Source organism: Lupinus angustifolius, chromosome LG08 (assembly GCF_001865875.1).
Source record: "Lupinus angustifolius cultivar Tanjil chromosome LG08, LupAngTanjil_v1.0, whole genome shotgun sequence".
NCBI lineage: Eukaryota > Viridiplantae > Streptophyta > Magnoliopsida > Fabales > Fabaceae > Lupinus > Lupinus angustifolius.
The window spans coordinates 9,487,305-9,512,565 of record NC_032016.1 but is presented as its reverse complement, the minus strand read 5'-3'; the positions used below and the strand labels follow the sequence as shown (position 1 = coordinate 9,512,565).

Genomic DNA, 25,261 nt, shown 5'->3' with positions numbered 1-25,261 from the left:
TATAAATATATATATATAAAAATATATATATATATATACATATATATTCTTTTGAACCAATATTATAAATGCATATATATTCAACAAATAATATTCTATAACAAACGTTTGACTATTAACAACACCACATAGATCTTTAAAAAAATGAGATATCAAGTTTTAATGTGTTGAAAATATAAAGTATTAATTGATATAAACTTAACTTTTGGGTATGATATTATTTATTTTCAAAATGAGTAATAATCCTTTTCAATAAATATCGCACGTAGGTATTAATTGGGCTAGCTCTATGCATGTGCATCACATATGGCCGAACGTGGGACATTTTTTTACCTTCTTAAAACATTTGTATTTTCATGTTTTTTTTACGCAAAAAAATATCATTACATGAGAACATGTAAATTCTTGCTTTTATTAATTATTATCCTCACATATTATATATTTTTAATTTAGTAATCTATGCATTGTACTATCACATTTGATGTAGAACTAAGCATAGCAATCTGTTTAAGGTTCAAGCTCAATATTAGCAACTAAACACGAGGGTTACACTCGTTGTGGGACTTAATCCAATACCTTACGATACGATGACAGTCATACACCACATGTGTTCTTTAATGTAAAAAATATGAGATTAATTAAAAATGTGACTAATTTAAAAAATATATTAGACCCATGACTAAAATGAGAAAGAATAGAAAATATTTTTCATATTCTCACGATTTATTAAAAAACAACTTGTTGAAATGATATTGTATTTTTTTTTTATAATTAACGATTACTTATTAATTTTCTCATCATGATTTGTTTTATTCTCTCATTTTTTTTAACCTTCGACATAAAAAAATTACATTTTTCCTTATAACAAATAAAGTCTCTCACTTTTTCTTCGTGGATGGTCTATAAAATATGAGGTGACATTGTATTATATATATAGGTATTGAGTAAGATCTTATATTTTTATATTCTTAATATAATTAATCTTTGACCATTTACAGAAACACATATATTTTAGAATAAATGAGATAGGAAATTTCCATTTGTTTAAAATGTAAACTATTGGTTCACTTTTGTGTGACTACCTACACTTTGAAAAATGATATATAGGTTAGGAAAAAAATATTAATTGGAAATAAATAAACAAAATTATGCATGTAGAAAACTAGAAAAAACATTTTTGAAAGTCAAAATGTACTTATCCGTATTAACAACTTACCAATCCAATGTCTCAAAAAGTTGGACTGCCAATCTGCCACATATGATACTACAGCATTAAATGTAAGTGCTTTTTTTTATTTAGTCTTTCACATTATTTATGCTTTTCTGTTTACTAATAATAATATTTTATATTATGTCCAAAATTCTGAGAATAAGTTTTATTTTAATGCAAGTTTGATGTACCCAAAACAAGGACACACTAATATATTTTAGATTGAATGATTATCCCTTCAAATAAGTGTGATTTATAAGTATTAACATATCTAGACCTATGCATGTGTGGCCATTGTGCCATATTTGAACCAAAATTAGCGGGAGCCAATTTTTTACATTGACATATAATTATTCTTTTCATACAAAAATCTCACTACTACAAAATATGTGCATTCTTACCTTTAGTAATTATTAAATTTCAAGTATGAATTTATTAAGAATATATGTGACTAATAATTTAAAAATATATTGGACTCAAAGATGTCCATACAAAATTTGACCAAACATTAAAGGTCATGAAGAATGTGACTAAAAATTAAAGGTCATAAAAAATACAAGATCATCTACGGTTAATTAAGAATTTGACTAAAAACTAAAATAAATATTGAACTCAAGTCTATAACGAGTAACAATAATAAATGAGTAAGATAAGACAATGTATTACATTTTCCCATGAATTTCATGAGGCATTTTTTGTCGTTGAAATGTTATTGAAATTATTTTACATAATTAAATTATTTCTATAATCGATGAATAATCATTTTTGTTGTAATCACGATATGGTGTTTAAATTCTGACATTTAAATTCAACATATTTTCTTATGATAAATAAGGTTTATCATTTTTTTCTATGAATGGCTTACAAAACTTCACTAACGATCCTTGGTATTAAAAATAAGAATTTTATATTGTATGGTATCTAGGAATCAATTGTGATCTTATATCAATATATGAACTTCTTGTTATAATTAGTCTTTCTCTATTCGAAGCAAGGCATATTTTCTAGAATAAATGAGATGGAAATTTTCTAGTTTTGAAAATGTAAACTATTGAATGACCTAATTCAAACTTTGAAAGTTGTAATACTGTCATACTATATAAAGAGGGCTCAAAATGATTTGAGATATCCATTCAAAAGTTCTTAATTACTCAAGTTTCAAGTGTGGGCAGTTACTTGAGTATGATGATGTCTATTGTTAAAGTGACTTTCATATTGGTTTTCATCTTTGCATCAGGTTAGAAATTTTGTTTTACTTTTCAACCCTCATTGTGTCTCTTGTCTAAATGTACGGATCCAATTCTACACCCTAGACTATTTTACAATACTCTAATTTAATTATTCATCCAAATTTACTTGCATTGTATGATATGAATTATTTTTTCTTGTGCTATTTATCTAAATACAGATATGTGCAAGGAATCAGAGGCACGGGGTCCTATTGTGCATTTTCCTTGTCATGCAGATATAGAATGTGAAAAAATTTATGGTCCTGGTTGTAAATGTATTCACACAGATTGTTGTCCACCACCACCATTTGGCAACATCCACATCCAAGCATCCAAAGAATGAGTATCAAGATTGTCCGCTGGAATAATAAATCATTGATAAGGATGAATTACATCTTATTATTATTATGTAATATCAAAATTTAAAAAGTCATGAAATTTTAAATAAAAGTTAACATTTAAACATTTTCCATTATAAAGGATTGCATATTATTATAATTCAGATGATATCCAATATTACGTAGCCAAATGTTTTTAAATAGAGTTCCTTGTTATGTATAAGTGGGACTACCAATATTTTTGAGAAGAATATAAATTATAAGTAAAAGAAATATAAGTTAAAAAAAAAAAATTTAGAAATCTATGCAAAATATTTTTGAAAGTCTAAATCAATTTATGTTCTCATTGACAATTTCAATTTATAAATTGTTTGTCTAAAAAAGGTGGCTGTCATATATTTTTTGATACTACTAAGAGTACCATCTCATCTCATGGATAATAAACTACTCACTTTCGGGGTGTGTTGTTGCCCTCCCAATAAGTGTTTATCCCAACAAAAAAACTTTTGATCTTTAGATTATCCCGAAGATCTAACAAAACCTAACACTATAAGACCAACACCTTGTAGAAAGTTGGACTGTCATATTTGATTCAAAGCATTCAATCTAAGCATTTAATTTTTTATGGTTCTTGATAATTGTTTATGGTTTTTAAATTCACATTTTTTTGATATTAATGCAAGAGTTTCTACATCTTCAAAACCAAGAATTAATTAGATAACTAATATTCTAGAATATATGTTTGATATTTAATAGCAACACAATTATGTTTAAAAAATTGAGATAACAAGTTTTAGTGTGTTAAAAATATGAAGTATTAATTGATTTAAATTCAACTTTTTTTCTATTATATAATATATATATATATATATATATATGAGGAGGGATTTGTTTACACAAAATTTAAGTTACACTAGTTACACTTAATCTCAATCGTTTATTTTCTTAAATCCAACGGACCAAACGGACAGTGCAATAAGTAATGAGAAAGAAAAAAAGAAATCTTAAATAACTTTTAAGTTTCACCATTTTGGTGCGTTGAATTTAAGAAAATGAATGACTGAGATTGAGTGTAACTAGTATAACTTAAAATGGGTGTAAACAGATCCCTCATATATATATATATAGGAAGAATCTATTTACATACAATTTAAATTACACTAATTACACTGAATTTCAACCATTCATTTTCTAAAATCCAATGCACCAAATGAGTGAGTGAAATAAATGATGAAAGAGAAAAAGAGAAATCTTAAATAACTTTTAAGTTTCACTCAATTTGATCCATTTAATTTAAAAAAAATGAAGAGTGTTGAAAAGGAAATTCCAATCCATAGTATCAAAAGCCTTCTTGATATCCAATTTGATATCTAAGTTACCCCCAAACACTTTATGATCAAGCAAATTTATAGCTTCAGAGGCCAAGCAGATGCAATCAAAGATGCTTCTGTCCTTAATGAATCCTCTTTGATTAAGTAAGGGAAATGATCCTAGAAGTGACTAAAGTCAATCTATCAGCAATGACTTTGCTAATAATTTTGAATTGAAAGTTAGCCAAAGCAATAGGCCTAAACTCCTCGATTCTGCTAGCTCCAGAGTGTTTAGGAATGAGAACCACTGTGTTAGAATTCAAGTTAGGGAGAATCCACCCCTGAGTGAAAAATTGTTGCACAGAATTGCAAACATCCTCCCTTACAATGTCCCAAAAAGCATGATAGAAGCATCCTCCAAAACCATCTGGCCTTGGAGCTCCATCACCATTCATAGCATCCACTGCTAGCTTAATTTCCATTGGACTAGGAATGGAGGTTAGCATGTCATTCTCTTCCAAAGAAACCATATTTGGAATGACATATTGAATTAAGGCATTTGCAGAAGAATCATTAGGACCAACAAATAAGTTTTTGAAGTAATTTTCCACATGAGTGGCAATTTCCTGTTGAGTAGTCAAAATATTATCCCCATCTTTCAACAAAGCCATTGATTTGTAGACCTGTCTTATTTTTGTTATTTTGTGGAAGAAAGATGTGTTCATGCCCCCCTTGATTTGCCAATTTAGTCTGGATTTTTCTTTCCAAAAGTCTTCCTCAACAATCAGAGCCTCAACCAACTCATTTTGGGTAGAGTATTCCTGCTCTAAAAGACTTTGATCAGGACCCGAGGTAGAGATTGATTGCTGAATTATCTCTAGATTCTCAGAGGCCACTCTCACTTTTTGACGTATGTTGCCAAAGACATTAAGGTTCCAGAACTTGAGCTCCTTTTTAAGACATTTAAGCTTTTGAGATAGGATGAGCATGGGACACCGAAATATAGCCCGCCTCCAAGTCTCCTTGACAACCCTCTTACAATCATGATGAGTCAACCACATTTTGTGAAACCTGAAAGGAGATTTCCTGGCAACAGAATCAGTAGAAGCAGATAATAAGATAGGTTGGTGATCAGAAGCAATTCTAGGCAAAGTATAACAAGAAACTTGATTCCAAGAATGTAACCAATCATCATTGCAAAGTGTCCTGTCCAGTCTCTTTTCAGTCAGGGCAGAAGCTGATCTTCTGTTAGACCAAGTGTAAAGAGCTCTTCTTGTGTCCAAATGAATGAGATTAGTAGAGTTTGAAAATGATTTGAAATCCTCAGAGGGACCTCTACAAGGAAGTCTAGATCCCCTGCATTCATGAGCCCCCAAAACTACATTAAAGTCTCCTATGCAACACCAGGCACCATCATGCAAACTCACAACTGAATGAATATCAGTCCAAAGCTTCCTCCTTTCAATATAGTTAGAGTGAGCATACACAACATAAAGGTTGACCAACTTCCCCTCTATGGCTATGGAAATTGACAATTGCTGAGCAGAATTTGAAATAACATTGGGAAGGAGGTCAATCCTACAAAAGCCCCAAATGTTAGCAATCAAAGGACTTCTCTCATTCACCACAAAAAGCCTTAGGCAAACCTCAGACCAGAAAAGGCTGCTCACATCAACAGTAGAAATCATAGGCTCGGATAGGAAGACCAAATCCGGTTTATTGAACAAACAAAGATTTTTAAAAGCTAGCTTTGTTTTGATGTTTCCAAAGTCCCTACAGTTCCAATAAAGGACTTTCATTGAGCAGAGCTTAGGTATCTACCCTTTCGGGTATTATGAATCCTTTTTGAATTTCTTCTTTTCTTCATCCTTTTCTTTTGTGATTTGGACATTACACTGGTGAAGCTCTCTTCTTCCTCCACCTCCTCAATTGTGTCATCATCAGCCCAAAGTCTTCCCACAATTTTGATGTCATTAACTACTCTTGGATTCACCATATCAGTGTCATCATGAATGATGATATTGTCGTTATCAGATTGTCCAAAAGAGTTTGCCACTTCCTCCAAAGGCTCTATAGTAACATTTCTTAAGGAATCTTCTACTCTAGTGTCCAGCCTCTCCTCTTCACTAGAGAAGTTCACATTTAGAGCCTCATCAGTAGGGGTATGACCTTTTTTGGGCAGTGAGGGCATAATACCTGCCTCATTAATTGCAGGCTTAGCAACTGCCTTATTACTATCTATTTCCAGATTGATAAAGAAGTCATTTTCTTGAACCACCTGAGGAACTACCCGAGGAGTAGCATGTAGTGGAGCTTTGTGCATATGTTGTGACCTTTTAGGGGGAATTGGCTCCTCTACCCCTTCTTTTTTTGAGAGTTTCCTGCAATTATAAGCTAAATGTCCAATAGCTTGACAAGTTGAACAAAACTCAGGTAAGTTTTCATACTCAATGGTCACAAAGAAGGCAAAACCTTCTCTTTCAACCAGAATTTGATCAGGCAGAGATGCTTTTAGATTTATGTCCACTAGAACCTTAGCGAAATGCCCAAAAGTTCTCCGGTTTGTAGCCTCGTCTAGGGATATTGGTCTACCAATCCCCCTACAATGGAGAAGATAATTCTAAGACTCCAATACTCCCGAGGCAGCCCCAAGATTTTAACCCAGCAATGAGAGTGAGTTAACTTCTGAAGGTTGGGGTTAAAATCCGGTGTCCATAGATAGAGTCAAAGAAACCCTGGCTTGAGATTCCAGGAACCTGTGGTGCACACGCTTCTCATGTCATTCAGTGAAGAGAAGGAGAAATCGTAGAATCCTATTCCAAGTGAAATCATATCCCATTTTCCCAACATATTCAATAGAGAACCAAGCTTAGCTTTCAATTCAACGAACTTAATGGGTTTATCACCTTTAGTCAAGATTAACCTGCCATCAAGATGATTTTTGCATCTTTGAAGTCCAGCCTGATACTCTTCTTCTGGTATTTTGATTGCAATTGCATCACCTTTTATGCAAGGTTATAGAAGTCGTGACACTGCAATATCACATGAGTTCTTCAATGCTTGAGCAAAAGATTTTTTTATGGTGGTAGGATGTTGTGGGGAAGAGGGAGGAGCAGATGAGTCTAGGAAGCTCCAAGGAATGAATGCTTTTTCCGAGTTCATGACGATTCCAAGAAGTTTGGAAGATGAGAAATGTTAGTGGTTCAACGTTCCAAGAAAGTTGGAAGAAACCCTAGCAGAGAACATCATCTTAAATCAAATATGGCCACCAAAAGGATAGATAAATTATTTTTACAATAATCTAATTATTTATCCAAATTTACTTGCATTGCATTGTATGATTTGAATTATTTGTTCTTGTATTATTTATTTGAATACAAATATGTGTAAGGAATCAAATGTGTCGGGTCCTATTGTGCATTTTTCTTATACAATGTTAAAAAATTTATGGTCATAATTGCAAATGTATTCACATGGATTGTTGTATACCATCACAGTTTGGCAAAATCCACATCCAAGCATCCAAAAAATGAATATAAAAAATGTGAACTGGAATAATAAAATATTGATAAGGATGGATTACATCTTATTATTGTATAATATCAAAGTTTAAAAAGTCATTAAATGTTAAATAAAACTTAAGATTTCAACATTTTCCATTATCATAATCTTATATACATAAGCATTGCACGTTTCAGAAAATTGGGATGTGCCTAACAAAATAAGTGGTTTAAAATAATTTTGTAAGGCAATCACATGAATTCGAAACCCAGTTAGAATATGTCATTGTAGGCTTACAGCCTCTGCGATAATCCAAAGCAGATATTTCACCTTCTTTCAAGATTAATTAGTAGTTTCAAGTTCAAGTTCCTTTAAATACATCAATAATAAATATGTTTTGTGTGGAGATATTAAGGCCTGTCATACTCATCTCAAGTACAAATAATATAATATTCATGGATAATACTTGTGTTTCAAAGTAAAATAAAATGTACCACATATGTGCTAATTATATTAATAGAACTAAGTAAATATTCAAAAGTAAGAATTGGTGGAATTCAATTCCTAAACTAATCTTTCTTGATTGTAATAGAAATTGGTTGGAGCTATCGAACTATAGATTCTCCAACTTGTAATAGTTCTTTGTTTTTTATTAATCAATTTCTTTCGGGTGCTTTAGATCCTAGTTTCAAAAACAAAAAAACATTTGATTTATAAATATTCAAAATAAATACACAATATATACAGTTAGATTTTCTTTATTTAATTTCATGAAGAATGTCTTCACTTCTAATGGCATTCATTATTCATTAAAGTGACTTAAAATAAATAAATAAATAAATATATATATATAGTTAGATATGATGGGTAGAATTCCTCTAGTCACTTGAATCAATTTATGATATAATTGTTTATTGGCCAAATGTTTTGTAATAGAGTTCCTTGTTGCTATATATAAGTTTGACTACCTATACTATGCACAAGAATATAAAAGACATGTAAACATATAATATTAATCAACTATAAATAAGCAAAAATATAAATTTAGAATTCTATACAAAATATTTTTGAAAGTCAAAATCCATTTATGTATTCATTCACAGTTTCACTTTACAAATTGTTTGTCTAAAAAAAGTAGACTACATTCATAACATTAATTTAAGTAATTTTTATTATTTTTTATGGTCCTTGATAATTATTTATTATTTTTGGATTACTGATAATATTTGACATTATGTCAAAAATTCATAATTTTTTTTGACATGGAAGAGTACTGCAACTTCGAAACCAAGCAATATTATATATATATGAGTAAATTATACTGACACCCCCTAAGTTTTAGTGAAATTCACAAATCACCCCTCAATTTTCTACACCTACATAAACCCCCTAATTTTTATACTTTCATTACATGGATCACCCTGCATGAGAAATAAGTGCAATCTTTTAAATAAAAAGTGTGATAAATGTAATTAAGTTAAACAAAACATGATATATTGTGGAGATAAGTCCAAATAATATATGAATGAAAACATCTTTGTTATTTTTTGTTCTTTACGATATAGTATAAGAACAATTTAAACAATATCTCTTTAGAATTGTTGTTGCAATTTGTAATAAAAAATAATAAAGATACATTGATTTATATATTATTTGAATTTTTCATCATAATATACGATGTTTTGTTTAACTTAATTGTATTTATCACATTTTTTATTTAAAAAATTACACTTATTTCTCATGCAGGGGTGATCAGTGTAATAAAAATATAAAAATAATGGGAGGTTTGTGCAGGTGTAAAAAAGTGAGGGGTAATTTATGTAATTTCACTAAAACTCAGGTGAGATACTGATAAAAGTTCCTCCCTTCTGAATCAGGTAGATTCATATCTGAAAGAGGTTGACAATATGTTCTGTCAAAATTTACTATTTGTCCCTCTATTAGAGGTGTTCCAGAAATGTCTGCGATCGAGTAAATAGCTCTACGAACGAATGGATCAGATCGAATTGAAAAACGGAAACTTAGTTGACATTCATAAAAAGTATCTAATGAATTATGAGTTCAATACATCCTGTGTAGCAGAAAGATGGATATTCCTTGCTCATTATCAGACAATCACTTATTTACAAACCTCATGTGAGGCTAATAGTTTTCATTTCCTATCTCATGGGAAACCCTTTTCGCTCCGCTTAGCCCTACCCCCTAGGGGTATTTTAGTGATAGGTTCTATGGGAACTGGACGATCCTATTTGGTCAAATACCTAGCGACAAACTCCTATCTTCCTTTCATTACATAATGAGTTCGCTCGTTGTGGTCAGACTCTATTATGGATTTCTGACCACATTCTCCACAGGGTCCTCTTATCTTTTCCTTCTTCGAGGCCGATTTCCCCTCTTTTGCAATCAGTTTCGCTACAGCACCTGCTGCTCTAGCTAATTGTCCGCCCTTTCCGAGTGTGATTTCTATGTTATGTATGGCCGTGCCTAAGGACATATCGCCTATAAGTATTCATCGTGTCCGCCATATGCATGTGTAGCATGTGTGCCACACGTGTCCCATAGTTAATGTGGGACAAATTTTTTACATTCACAAATAATTTGAGTTTTTATGTTTTTTTATTTTTACACAAAAATATCAATATTGCATAAAATGTGAATTCTTGCTTTTATTAATTATTACATTGTGTAGTAATCATTATATTATACTATCATATTTGAGGTAGAAGTAAAATTAGGGTATGCCCTTAGTGTAAAAAATGTGACATCCATTAAGAATATGACTAATAATTTAAAAAATATACTAGACTCATATCTCAACTCAGCCTGTTTGAATGACAGCTATTTTTAGCCTAGGGTGCAAGAATGGTTGTACATATATATACTAGTACTATGCTTATTCATCAAGTGAAAAAGAACAAACATTGTCTTGTTCTCCAAGAATGTTCTGAAAAGAATAATTGTTGCAAATTTTAAGTAAACTTTTGCATGAAGACTGTGCAACAGAATGATTTCATATTAATTATGGACAAATCACTTTAGTTTTAGAACAACCAAATAACTGCAATGCTATAGCTACACAATAGAAGTGAAAGATAGAAAGATAGAAAGAAAAGCCTTGTAGGTACCTGTATGCCCATATCTTGAGAACACCATAAGTAAGTTCTCTATATATGGGAAGCATAGATAGTGGAGAATCAGCCCAATAGTTCCCAACAATATCACGGTTAATATAAGTCAAAATTCTAATACAATAGGTCTTGGTATGATCTCATTGGCCCAAGTTTCATATATTACCAATCATGTTTTAAATTGTAGTTGCGGTCGTGATTACAGTAATGGTTATGGTTACTGCGATTGCAGTCATTGCGATGCGGATTGCGATCATTGCAGTGTGAATTATTTTATGATTAAAAAATATAATTGAATTCAATGCAGCCTAATACGGTTCAAATATGGTCTGATAGGCCGAATTACTGTGATTTAGAGTCACACCATAATTATAGTGTGATTCGGTTGTGGCTGTTACCGTAACCACAATATTGCAGTCGCATCAGGTGACGTGATCAGTAATTTAAATCATTGTTACCCATATTATTCAAGTTAATCATTTGAACTCAACTCTTAAAAGTTTAAAATGCACAAACCTATTATATAAACAGAGCAGACACAATAGAAAATCCAAATCAAAATAATAGAAACATATTATGGTTTTATATATGGACAAAATATATACTGGCAAGAAAATCTACACTTCATACATAAATACGAAGCAGCTCCACACCAAATAGGAAGCTAATTTGCTCCTACCAAGAACCAGGGTTCTAACACTACTCCTAAGAAGAAATAACAAAGCTAATAAAATAACTTTTTCATTTCTTAATTAATATTCATACAAGAGGCACTATAGAAAATATAACATCCTAGAAATATAAATACTAGTCTATAATAATATTTATTTAATTACATGATTATTAAATGTTTATTTAATATATAAATATAAATACTAGTCTAGAAATATGAATATTACGTGTGTCAAGAAAGCCAAAACTATTGTCATTGTCAAATGTAAAGTTCCTTCCTTTTCACTTCTGCCTTGTCCAGTCCATCGAGAGATATTGATTGGCAATGAACCTATATGGATAGATTTAAATTGAATAATATCAAAACTAATTTATAGAGAATCAAAGATAGTATTTAATTATATTCAATGCTCATATATATTTATAGTAGTTATAATTAATCCATCCAATTCGTTGTTTAGCAAGATCATAGACAAAAAGTTTATCCTTCAATATAATGTCTGTCAGAAAAGATGTATTGTCATCAATATCTTAATCTTGAAGAAGAGATAATATAATCACTAACAAAATAAATACAAATAGTACTTTTAAATTGATTCTAAATTAGTTTTAAGATTTAACTATTTATTTTTAGTTAAACTTAGGTCATATGCAAAAATTATTGTACATATCCTTTTAATATATGTCACAAAAATAAAATAACATGAATCTAAAAGTTTTTAGAATGGTAATATACCTCCTAGAATTGTTATATCTGAGGTTTTATGAAAGCCAAGGCACCACATTACATCACGAGACTGTAATGCACAAGTCATCATAATGAGATAACATAAAAAGAAGTAGTATAAACATTATAATAATTAATGTATATGAGGAATAAAAGCATCTACTCATTCAAGGCAGCTGACTAGGCCTAGAATTAATCATGAATACAGACTAATCCTATGAGAAAGTGAAGCTTAAATACTTACACCTGGAATTGGAACTGATATAAGGTAATCTTGTGGTCTTAATACCAGAGTTGCATGGCCAGCAAAGTTCAGAAGTATTTGAGGAAAAATATCAGTGATGCTTAACACACTGGAAAAAAAGAATTATTTAGAGAATGTCAAAAAATCCTCTATTTTTAATGTGTAGTCAATTAAAAAAAATGACAATAAATAATCCACAAAAATATCTATGAATATTTCAACTTAACCCGACGGCTAACGAGTAACACTGAAATCCATCGTAAATAAAAGTGCTTTGAGATTGTAGAATTGTATGATTAATCTGCATGAATAATATATTTATTATTAATTATTGATAAATCTAGAAGAAAATAAATGGCATCTCATTGTTGTTAAAAACACATGATGGAGCACATGAAAAATCAAAGAAATATCTATCACTACCAAGGATGAATAGAAATAATCAAAGAAAAACTTACTGCATCAACAATGGGATTATAGGCCCCTTCGATAAAGTATGCCATAGTTGTTCCAGAATCAATAACAACACCTTTGTTATTTGATGTCATAAAAATTGTCGGATCGATCTCCAATATGTGCTCATTGACAATAATGCTTTCCAAATTTAAATTGTAATAAGGCCTGGAATATTTTCCAAATAAGTTATTAGTACCAGTATTTTCCAAGTTATTAGTGTCATTATTTTCCAACAAATTTCATTGAAGTAATTCCAATATAAATAATATTTATGCAGTAACATATTTAATCCAATATCTATATATTATTTGACACAATAATAAACACACGTCTTCATTTAAAAAAAGGATAGACAGAATGATAAGACAAAATGATAGGAATAAAAGAAGTGACTCATAAATTTTTATGGTACTTTTACCAAAGAATGGAAATGACCAACATATATAACACTTTAAAAATACCACAAGAAGTGCCTAAAGTAGAAATTAAAACTTAACATTTTATCATAGACAAAATATACTTACTGTTTTGAAATAAGTGGACTATAAGTCATGTTTGGCTCTACAACCTCCCCAAGAACCAAAATGCCACCACCACTAATGTCTCCTTTCAAGCAATGAGAGAATACTCTAGGGGCTTTTCCTTGTGAGTAGAGCTGAGAGATGAGAGATGTGTCTTGTTTCCCAAATCCCAATATCCCATCAAGGGCTCTATCATTCAAAGCCAATCTCCCAGTCCGTAGGTTGCTACAACTGTTTCATAGTATATAATACAAAGTAATATTTTCAAAGTTTTAAAATTTCATGAAGAAAAGAAGAAGCAAATAAAAAAATTAGGAATGCTATTTTAAATTATCTAAGGGTCATGATAACTCACCCAAAAACTAATGACACAGAAAAGTTTGGTGCCATAGGTCCCATTGAAATATTAGAAACATACATTATATCTGAAACAATGTAGCCTGATGCCCCACCACCATCTCCATACCGATTGTTAAAGCTACAACGGTTGTTGGTGGAACACATTTCACACTTGTGATGTGAACAAGGGATGATTGAATATGTCGATGAACTCACGGGGTCAAAATAATTAAGTTTAATCTATATCAAAAGTCAATAATGATGATATTGATCTTATTTTTCTTTAATTAAAAATTTGTAATTGAATTTTCAAATAGGAAAAAATAAATTTACCTCAAGATTGCTAGTTTGAGGACAACCAGTGCAGGAAACACAAGTGACCCATGAAGTATCACTACCAGTATCAATCTGTACGTGAAATTCCCTTGGAGGAGAACCCAAATATATAGTTGTATAATAGAGTCTGCACTAAGCCGCAATTTCAAATTTAATAAAAAGAAATAAACATAATCCATAAACATAGAACATAAACTTAATCAACAATGTTGAAGGAACCATAATTGATGAACACAAAATATCAATAAAAAGCACACATGAGACTAGTTGTTACTTAGAGTTATCAAATTATATTCACCATTTGATTGGTTAATCACTCAAATAGTTAGGCTAGCTTGAGATTTAGTTAGATAAGTGTATGTACATTCGTCTTCTGCCTTTGCTACTCCATCCTTGAATGATCTTATCATCCTTAAGAGCTTTTCCATTGATATCAAACTCAGCAAAGTTCCTAGGATTACTGAAGTAAACTAGTTTTCTCCCGCACTCGGTTGGATAAAGGTAAACATTGATGGGGCTGCTCATGGCTCTCCTGGACACTCGAGTGGTGGGGGAATTTTCAGGGATAACAATGGTTTGTTTTTAGCTGGTTTTGCTAATTATTTAGGCATCCAAAATGCTCTCTATGCTGAATTCAGTCAGCTATCCAGGCTATCAACTTGGCTTTCAAGAAAGGGTGGTTTAGGCTTTGACTAGAATGTGACTCCATGCTGCTTCTTGACATATTTAGTGGTAAGTCCAAGCCTCCTTGAAAGCTTCTCAATGAGTAGCATAATTGTAAGACTAAGCTCAACTCAATGCACTTCAAAATCTCTCATATTTATCGGGAGGGCAACTATTGTGCTGATAAGTTAGCTTCTTTCGGTATTGATTCTAAAATCAATATTATTTGGAATTCAATTCCTAGATTCCTTCATAATGATTATACTAGGAATTGGTTGGGTATGCCCAACTACAGATATAGAAATGTCTAAATTTGTCTTCTTGTATGTGACTTTCTATTAATATATCTGAGTGTTTTTACACTTTTGCTTAAAAAAAACTATTGACCCATGATTACATTCTGTTCAAACAAGTTTTGATGATTCATAATGACATGAAATCTCTTTCTTTTGACGACTTCTTATTTTACTAGAGATGATTAGTGATTTTTCTTTCTTCAAAAAATGACAGAATCTGCAAAACATTGTTGGTGCAAGATCCTTCATTGATTATGCTCAACAAAGGCATGAATTTTCTTATGTTGCTTAATGAACATTTTTATAATGTAGGTATTTAGATTCTACTTATGGATTCTCTTCCCCTAGTCGTTTAAATAATAATGTTTTTTTTAGAAATAGAACACCAATTTTGAAGGAGCATTTTCCTTACAAAACTTTGTTCAAAAAGGAATGAGTTTATTCATCTATAAAGATGTTTGGTTGTCTCGCTTATGTATGAATATTGTCATCCAACATAAACAAGTTTCCCCCTGGAGCTACTTCTACTATCTTTTGTGATCAGGATGCGTAAGAGCATTGGATGTCCTGAATTTTACTCCAGTGACTAATAGACCTATTAGGGTCATTATTCTCATAGGGATCCTAGTAGTATCCTCATCAAAAGTGGTACTATGAATATTTTTATGAAGAATTTGGACAAGCCAATTGATCACAAAGGCTTACATGATAAATTTTATGCCTTTGGACAAATTCTTTCATGTAGAATAGTGACTGATGTTTCTGCCCAATCTAAATAAAGGCTATGGTTTTGTTGAGTTGGACACTGAAGAGGTTGCACAAAATACCATTGATAAGTTGAATGATAAGCAGGTTTATATAGTTCATTACCTAAGGAAGCAAGATAGAGACAATGCTCTCAACAAGACAAAATTCAAACCTATTAGAAATTTGATGACAAGGAGTGGTATGTTGGTAAAGCTATGAAGGAGAGCAAGAACTTAAAGAATGTTTTGAGCACACTATAAAAGAGGTTGCTGAAAAATATCATAGTTTATGAATTTGGATGAATACCATGGGTGATGAAAAGCTGAAAGAAGTGTTCGCTGAGTTTGGAACAATTACATGATCATACAAGGTTATGCGTGACCCAAGTGGAGTAAGTAGAGGATCAGGATTTGTTGCATTTTCAACTCCTGAGGAAGATGAATGGTTAATATATATATATGGTGCTCTTGCACAGAGAAAAGAAGAAAGAAGGGCAAGGTTAGAGGCACATCATTTTTCTCCAATGAGGCCTATTGCAATTACTCCTTCTGTTGCACAGAAGCCAGTGCCAATGATGATGCAGCAGAGGAAGCATGAATCTACTTCCAAAAGATGAGGATAAAAAAATAAATTAAAAGTACACTAAAAGAGCATAAACATAATTCATTACCCAATTTGAGTGGCACCGTGAACAGTGAGGTTCACAACACTAGCCTGTAGCATTCTCCCATGTCTGTGCATGTCCATCTCTGTCAGTTCACTCAGCTCCATTCCATGATTCGGAATTGTTCTTTTCAGCACTAGAGATGTTGGAGCCCCAGAAACCAAGATGGAGAACAATATGAAGCAGATAAAAACAGCCATCATTGTTGATGAAGAGAAGAGGAATACCAATCTGTTACATAGACAAGATTTATTATACACTTCCAATAACTAGCAATTCAATCATAAATTAACTCACTTGCGTACCAATGAGAAACAAGAGTAGCTTCTGCAACAACCTTCAAATCTTTGTGAGATTAAATGTGTAGAGTATGGAACTTGAGATGTCCATTTATACAACATCAGAGGCAACATTGAGGGTTGGTAGATTTCTTAACTGGGTGGGTCTTTCACAAATGGATGATTCATTGAAAAAATAAAAATGCCACCATTTTTGGAAGGAGGAAAAGCAAAAGTTGAATTGCTGGAATCTCATAATAGGATAAATAGTTCCAATCTGTTATTTATTATACACTTCCAATAACTAGCAGATTCAAACATAAATGAACTCACTTGCCTGGAGGAGTACTAACGGAGAAACAAGAGTAGCTTCTATTTAGGCAACAACTCTCAAATCCTTGTGAGATTAAACGTGTAGAGTGAAGAACTTGAAATGTCTATTTATACAATAACTGGGGCAACGTTACATTGCTTAACCGGATGGCTTCCTTCCCCTAATGGATGTTCCTTTGAAGAAATAAAATGCCACCATTTTTGGAAGGAAGGAAAAGCCAGTTGAATTGCTGGAATATCACTATGGAATGCAGAAATAGGATAAAGGTTGATGTTCATGAAGTTGGTGTTGTTTTTGTTTCCATGCACCATCTTAGTTATTTAGAGTGTGAGAGAAGATGCAAGAAAGAAGAAATAGATAAAGAGTTCTCACATGCATGCTACTTCCATTACCATTACAAGAACACTAAACTAGATGATATGAATCTCCTTTTTCATTCATGTAATATTAACCAAAGTGGTATTTTTCTTTTTTTGATGTGCCTTAAATAATTTTATTTTACTTTAAGTGGTTAAAATTTTATGGCTGGATGGCACAAGAGACACTCAAAGAGTTTTAACATGCATGCATGTCTTTTCTCTCTGGTGTCTAAACCCAATTAGATTGTGTTTCATGTCAGTAAAAAGAAATCATAAATCATTACTTTAATAAGTTATTTTACAAACTTTTAATACACGTTTTTTAATAACATGAATTTTTTTAATTGATTACGGGATAATATTTAGGACAGTTAATTGCCATTCATTATAATATAGAGCTGGATGGATATAGTCCACTGTGCTTTTCACAACCCAAAAGATTGATTTGCAAAATCTAAGTTCCCACTTTAAATATTAATTCCTTCTTATATGATCATTTTGAATATTTTTATAGTTTAGTTAATGTAGTTTGTTTCACTAAATATATAAAAAATGAATGTAATATCTATATATTATCAATGTAAATATATTTATAAATAGATAACATATTATTTGTCATTCATTTATATTTTTAAGAGTCAATGATAATTAAAAAATAAATAAATAATGGATAATAAATGAATAGTGTATAAAATTCTTACACTATAAATATATACATTTTTCTCATTAAAAATTAGATATATTTTTATAAAATCATCTTCATTATTATGATTCACATATTCACTTTTTCCATTCTATGTTAATTAATTAGTATTTTAGTAATAGAATCAATTAATGTAATTAGAAAGAGAAAATAGTTTATATATTCTATAATAACTCTCCACACTGTGGACATATCGTAGTTTTTATGTATCTCTTAAATAAAAGCAGTAAAACACATGTCTTTTTATGCGTTATTTTTATATAGATATTAAATTCAATTAGAAATTCGGGAAAGAAATCCTATTAAAAATAGCGAAAATCAATTTTTCAAAAAAAATCCTACAAAAACGACTAGAGCTAATAATATTATTTAACAAAAAAATAAAGGGATAATCTTAAATGTTAACTGATTGAACATTTCAAAATTGCTTTTAACCTTAGTGTTATATAATGTTAGGCAATGCTTAATTCTTTATAACTTATTAGATGTATTGTAGTTTTTTGTTTCAATCAACAAGTTGGTTAAATTAAAGATTAGAACTTTTGAAAGTTAATTTTAGAAACAAAGTAGTTATCTAAAATCCATATAAAAAAGTTCATTAATTATATTTCATCATTACCTTTTAATGTTTTGCTAAATGACAATATATCCTTAAAAAACCTTACCTTGTATTTAATTGTTACATAATTGATTAGTAGTAAGTAAACAAATAAATAATAATAAATAAATATAATATTAGATGTCTTTTTTCTATTTAACAAATTAAAATACATAATTTTGAAATTCACTCAGGTCAAAAGATATTATACATTGGTTCCTTTTAACATGGAAAAAGAAGTCCACGAACATTAGATCTTGGATTATATTTCAATCGAGGTTGAATACATTTTTGTATTAGCCATTTTAACCCAATCACTTATCACACCTATGCTACCCATGAAACACAAAAAGTGCCAATGTAGATACATAAAAGACAAAAATAAATCAAATGACAAAATAAAATATTAGATGTGTGTGGTAGACCTATCCATCACAATTGGTAGGAAGTTGGTCAAGATTATTTTTTATGAGGGAAAAAACAAGTTCTCGTACATGTTTGATTCCTCTTAAGTAAAGTTTCGGATTCGAGTCTTGTGAATGTAAAAAATATTCGTTGGGAGTGCTAATCCTCCATACCTGTGGATGTTCTCAGCTCAGACAGTATTACCTCCTCCAGTGTGAGAATACTTGTGGGAAACCAAAAAGGTACAAAATTATAAGAAATAAAAAGACTAAAATTCATAAAACATAATGTATCTAAAAAAAGAAGTGGTTTAAAATAATTTTATAAGGCAATCACATGGATTCGAAACCCATACAAAATAGGTCATTGCAGGCCATTCATACAAAGTAGAATGGTGTATCTCCTAATATAAGGAGATAAGTTATATCCTTCTGTCAGTGAAATTATGACTTGTGTCATGTTTCATCATTTTCTATAAAAATATTTTTAAAAATAAACAAAATAGTACACATGTCATATTTTACTGACTAAAAGAGATAAATTATCTCCTCATATGAGGAGATACATTATTCTCAATTTAAATATATCTTGTATGGAGATATTATCGCATTAAGGACAAAGAATATAGTATTAATGTATAAATTCTCGTTTTTCAAAGCAAAATAAAATAACAGATGTGCAAATTATCCTAGTAGAACTAAGTAAATATTCAAAAGTAAGAATTGGTCATTCAAAATATTAAATAAGGCGTGAATTTTAATATATAAATATTCAAAACCACACTGTCCCATATAAAGTTTTTGTTATTTAATTTCATGATGAATGTCTTGACTCCTAATAGCATTCATTAAAGTGACTTAAAATAAATAATAAAAAATATACAAATATATGTAGTTAGATATGATGGTTACCATTGTTATTGATATTGTACTGATTATCAAACTAGTTAGGATATTGATATAATGGTATAGCAATTTAATTGGTGGTTTACTTATTAAAGCATATACCGGTGAATTAGATATAAATATATATTATATTAACAATAATATTGAAAAATCAATAAAAAACTATCAATTTTTTATTTTGATTAAAAAATTAATTTTAAATAAAATTTGAACGGTATAATCCGTATGGTTCAATTGAAAATTAGACGGTATATCTAATTTTAACTAATTTTGATCGGTTTTTAACGGATATAATTACATAACCAGTATAATTGTTATACCGTATTGATATTAGAATAAATTTACCGGTGTACCAGTTGAATTCGGCTGGCACTATGGTATTTGGATATTATTTTCAGCAACGATCTGGTCAATCATGAATGATTAGTTATGATACTTTGTAAATGGGTAAATCTAAACTCTCCTTAAACGAGAATATAATAAAAAAAATGCATTCATTATAGTATTCTATACCTATACTATAGGATTATGAAATGCTCATGTAGTAAGAGTGGGGATTCAAGATTCATCAACTTAATATTTAACTTTCGTAGAGTTCTGGTCCTCGTCTGGGGAAGTAACTCGGGTTTAGATGTATACGTAGGCAAAGCTGTGTGCAATGAAAAATGCAAGTACGGCTTGGGGAGGGATTTTTTCTTGTAACCAATTATGGTACAATTCCTATATTCACTTGAATTAATTCATGATATAATTGTTTATTGTCCATATGTTTTGTAATAGAGTTCTTGGTATATATAGGTGTGACTAAGCACAAGAATATAAAGGACATGTAAAGATAATATTAATTGACTATAAATAAACAAAATTATAAATTTAGAAATCTATACAAAATATTTTTGAAAGTCAATATTATTTTATGTACTCATTCACAGTTTTAATTTACAAAATTGTTTGTCTAAAAAAATTGGACTTCCATATATGATTCACATTATTAAATGTAAGTAATTTTTATTATTTTTTATGGTCCTTAATAATTATTACTTTTTGCTTTACTGATAATGATATTTTACATTATGTCAAAAAAAAATTGAATAAATATTTGACTATTAACAATATCACATTTATTTTTATATGAGTGAGATAACAAGTTTTAATGTTGAAAATATAAAGTTGTACTAAATAGTACTTTCCACCACATCACCTTTACAAGAACTAGACTAGATCAGAAAAAAGGAATCAATTTACGAAAGTGGTTTCTTTTTTATTTGCTGGACTTTGAATGAGTTTACTTTACTTTACTAACTACTATTATATTCTAAAATACAATAAAGTATTACCCCATACATGAAAACATAGGGTGCTAAAAATTCCTAAGTGCATTTTTATTCTTATTAAAGAAAAATCCATTTAAAAGAGAATGGAAATGCATGGATGGAGGTTCATGAACCCTTTGAATGTATCTATCAGATTTTATATTTATTTGACTAATTTTAACACAGAGAATATTTATTTTTATGATAAATATCTGGTAAGAGTTTTAACATTTGATCAACAATAAAGTTTGACCCTTAACTTCCTCTTTTGCTAAGGTAATCTGTGGAACAGAGTTTGCTTAGCTTTATTATTTTGTGTCTCCTTTCGTCAGGTTATAGCACTTGCTGAGTTCATATTTTGTGGTTTCTTTATTTTGCTGTACTTTGAAGGATTTTACTTTACTTTACTTTAGTAACTTCATGAAAACATAGGTTGCTAAAATTAATTGCCATTACAACCACTACACACACTAGATGATAAAAAACTGACTCAAATTAATTGCCAAAGTGGTTTCTTTTTTCTTTTTTTGCTGCAGAATTTAACACTACGAGCAAGGTTGAGAGTTCATAGATTGCTTCAATGGGTGGAATTCCTTCTCCAAATGAATGATCCATTGATCAAAAAGATTCCACCATTTTTGGAAGGAGGGAAAAGCAAAAGTGTAATAATTGAAGGGCATGTTATTATCACAGCATCCAAATGCAAAAGAAAAAGGGTTAGTTAAATTATTAGATGTAATGTAGTTTTTAACTTGAGTGTTATATAATGTCCCACAATATACTATTCTTTAACTTAAGTGTTATCATATTACAACAAATAATAAAATATTTTATATTTTTGTGATTTATTTTCTTAAATAGTTGATAATTTTTTGATAGAATTAATACACAATGAAATACTAAATTTTTAGACCGATAATCTCCACTTTCCTGTTGGGTGCAAGAGTGATAAAGATTTGTAACATGCAAGCATATCTTTTCTCTCATGTTTAAAGCTAACTATATCGTTTTATATGTCAGTAAAAAAAATCAAAAATCATTCCTAACTTATTTTACACACAATAATAACATGAAAACAGTCTAATTGGTTGGGGGATAACATTTTGGGACAATTAATTTCTATTCATTATAAATACATAGCTAATGGATGGATACAGTAGACCTTACATTTCACAACCCAAAAATTGACTTGCAAAATCTAAATTCCCACTTTAAATACTAATTCTATCTTATATCAACATTTTGGATATTCTTATGAAAATTAAGTAGTTTAGGTAATATAGTTTGTTTCACTAAATATATTAAAAATGAATGTAATATTTATGCATTGTTAATATAAATATTTATATATAGTCAATATATCATATATCATTCATTTATATTTATTTTTTAAGAGTCATGATGATTGAAATGAATAATGGATGATAAACAAACAATATATAAAACTCTTATGCATAAAATTAGATATATTTTATAAAATCACCTTCATTACTATTATGATTCGTTTAATTACTTATTCCATTCTATTCTATGTTAATAGATTAGTATTTTCTTAATAGAATAATTAATGTAATTAGAAAGACAAAACAATCTATACATTTTGTGCATTGCGTTAATGCCCCTCTTAAATAAAAAATAATAATGGACATGAATGATAAATGATAGATATATTAAATCAATTTATATTAATATTGTATAGATATTAAACTTAATTCTAAAAAAATTGTATAAAAAATTCCAAAATCAATTTTCAAAAAAATGCTATAACAAAGCTAAAGCTAATATCATTTAACCAAAATAAAGGGTTAATCTTAAGTTTTAACTGATTTAACAATACAAAATTGCTTTTGACAGTACCCTATTTTGGTTAAATGATATTAGCTTGTTAGACATATTGTGATTTTTTTTTGTTTCAATCTACAAGTTTATAAAATTAAAAATTATAATTTCTAAAAGTTAAATTCAGAAACAAAATAGTTATCCAAAATCCATAAATGAAAATTCAATAAGTATATTTCATCATTGCCCTTTAATGTTTTATATACTAAATAACAATATATATCCATAAAAAACCTTGCCTTTTTTTCATAATTAATTAGGCAGTAAGTAAACAAACAAATAATAATAAATAAATAAAATATTATTAGATGTCTTTTTGTTATTTAACAAATTTCATGTAGCTTTGTTAAATTGTTCATCCAATAAGCTACTTATGCATATATAATATTTTAGCTACAATCTGAAAGTTATCAACTACTTTTTCAACCATAAAAGCATAAATTATCACATATATAAGCTAGTTTAGTCAACATCATTTTTCAGTTTTGAGTAAACTTCTCAATTTCGAACTAATTGTTTCAAACAGAACTTTGATAAAAACAGGAATGAATACAAGTACCATGTACATATGCATCCACTACTAATAAGAAGAAAAAGGCAAATTTATTGGTTGCATTAGATGTACAAAAAGAATATGTTGTGCATATTCCTCACCAGCAACATATCTCATAACCATTACAAATACTCAGCTCAGTTCAAAAACAAGTGCATGGATGTGTGGCAAGGTATTAATGTAACAAAAAGACGCTACTATAACCATTACAAATACATCAACCTTATTAGGATCTTACATCTCAATAGAACAATAAATGAATTCCGGAAGATGCCGGGTCCACATATGTAAAATGTGCCAAACAACATATAATAAAGTAAGGACTCACTAAGAGCAAATTGTATAAACAACACAAAGTTAGCAGAAACATGTGGAGAGTGGAGAGTACCTTAAACAAAAGAACAAATTCCCCAAGTGTTTCAGAAAAACAGTGTATGTCCTATATCTCCATCTAGAAGCGCTCTTAGCTTGCTCTTCTAGATGACCAATTAAAATGCAAATTCATGGTCAAATTTTTATTTATTAAATAAAATGAAAAAATACATCAACAAAGATTATAAAATGTTAAAATTTGAAATTTTATTCAACATTTTCATAAGCTAAATGATTACTACAATTAGTATATGCAGTGTAATAATTAAAAAATAAAAAATTGACATGTTGTATGGTATTGAAAATAAAAATTATTTGTGATGGTAACAAAATTGTCCTATGTTAATTATCCCCTATGTGTGATGCACATGCATGGGACTCGACCAATTAATACTTACCAGTGACACATTTTTTAAAGCTAGAATGCTAAAGTACCCCAAAGAAATTATTAATAAAAGACAAAGAGAAGCATTACGAGTGACACTTTACTAACTGCATTTTTATATGGGAAATGTGGCTTTCCCGTATTTGGATTTAATCTTCTTTATTAAAATCATTACTACTTTCCATCACAATACCATTACAAGCACTACACTAGATGATACCAAACTGGCCAAAGTGGTTTCTTTTTTCTTTTTTTGCTGCAGAATTCAACAAAAAGAGTATCTTAATGGAAGAAGATTGAGGCTAGGTAATGAGAATTCAACATTTTCATAAGCTAAATGATTACTACAATTAGTAAAATATAATATGTCCAGTGTAATAATTAGAAAAGGAAAAAAATGACATGTTCTATGGTATTGATATTTTTATTTAAAAAACATGAAAATAAATATTATTTGTGATGGTAACAAAATTGACCCATGTTAATTATAGGCTGTGTGATGCAGATGTATAGGACTCACCTAATTAATACTTATGAGTGACACTTTTTGCATTGGGTGGGTACTCCTTGTGCTCGTTTTAATACAATTTTTCTTTATAAAAAAAAGTAACACTTTTTGAGAAGGATTACCACTTATTTAGAATGATACTAATATTTTATCTATAAGGTGAAATGATACCTTATTATTTAACAAAAAAAGAAGATACATTCAAAAATAGAATCAAAAGTTGAATTTATATAAATTAATACTTTATATTTTCAACAAATTAAAACTTGTTATCTCGCCAATTTAAGGATAAATGTGATGTTGTTAATAGTCAAAAGATATATATATA

The 25,261-nt window shown here is 29.7% G+C and overlaps 1 protein-coding gene, 3 long non-coding RNA genes and 1 pseudogene across 4 annotated transcripts in view; 2 read left to right on the top strand and 3 right to left on the bottom strand.

The window, feature by feature from the left end:
- Positions 2,351–2,786, top strand: LOC109354574. The gene is made up of 2 exons (XR_002108570.1): positions 2,351–2,447; positions 2,619–2,786. It is a non-coding gene; the product is annotated as an uncharacterized LOC109354574 (long non-coding RNA).
- LOC109354575 lies at positions 11,806–13,137 on the bottom strand. The gene is made up of 4 exons (XR_002108571.1): positions 12,818–13,137; positions 12,360–12,660; positions 12,125–12,185; positions 11,806–11,888 (listed from the first exon to the last, which is right to left on the bottom strand). It is a non-coding gene; the product is annotated as an uncharacterized LOC109354575 (long non-coding RNA).
- On the bottom strand, positions 13,336–14,536 carry LOC109353886 (aspartic proteinase-like protein 2). Its single transcript, XM_019596247.1, has 4 exons — positions 14,376–14,536; positions 14,009–14,138; positions 13,692–13,915; positions 13,336–13,567 (listed from the first exon to the last, which is right to left on the bottom strand). Exons 1-4 carry the CDS (start codon positions 14,534–14,536, stop codon positions 13,336–13,338), a joined length of 747 nt encoding a protein of 248 aa, XP_019451792.1.
- LOC109353885 lies at positions 14,719–16,605 on the top strand (annotated as a pseudogene).
- Positions 25,060–25,261, bottom strand: part of LOC109354572 — a 12,996-nt gene continuing 12,794 nt past the window's right edge. Inside the window, exon 3 of the long non-coding RNA XR_002108568.1 lies at positions 25,060–25,073. This is a non-coding gene — a long non-coding RNA (uncharacterized LOC109354572). The remainder of the gene's footprint in view (positions 25,074–25,261) is intronic.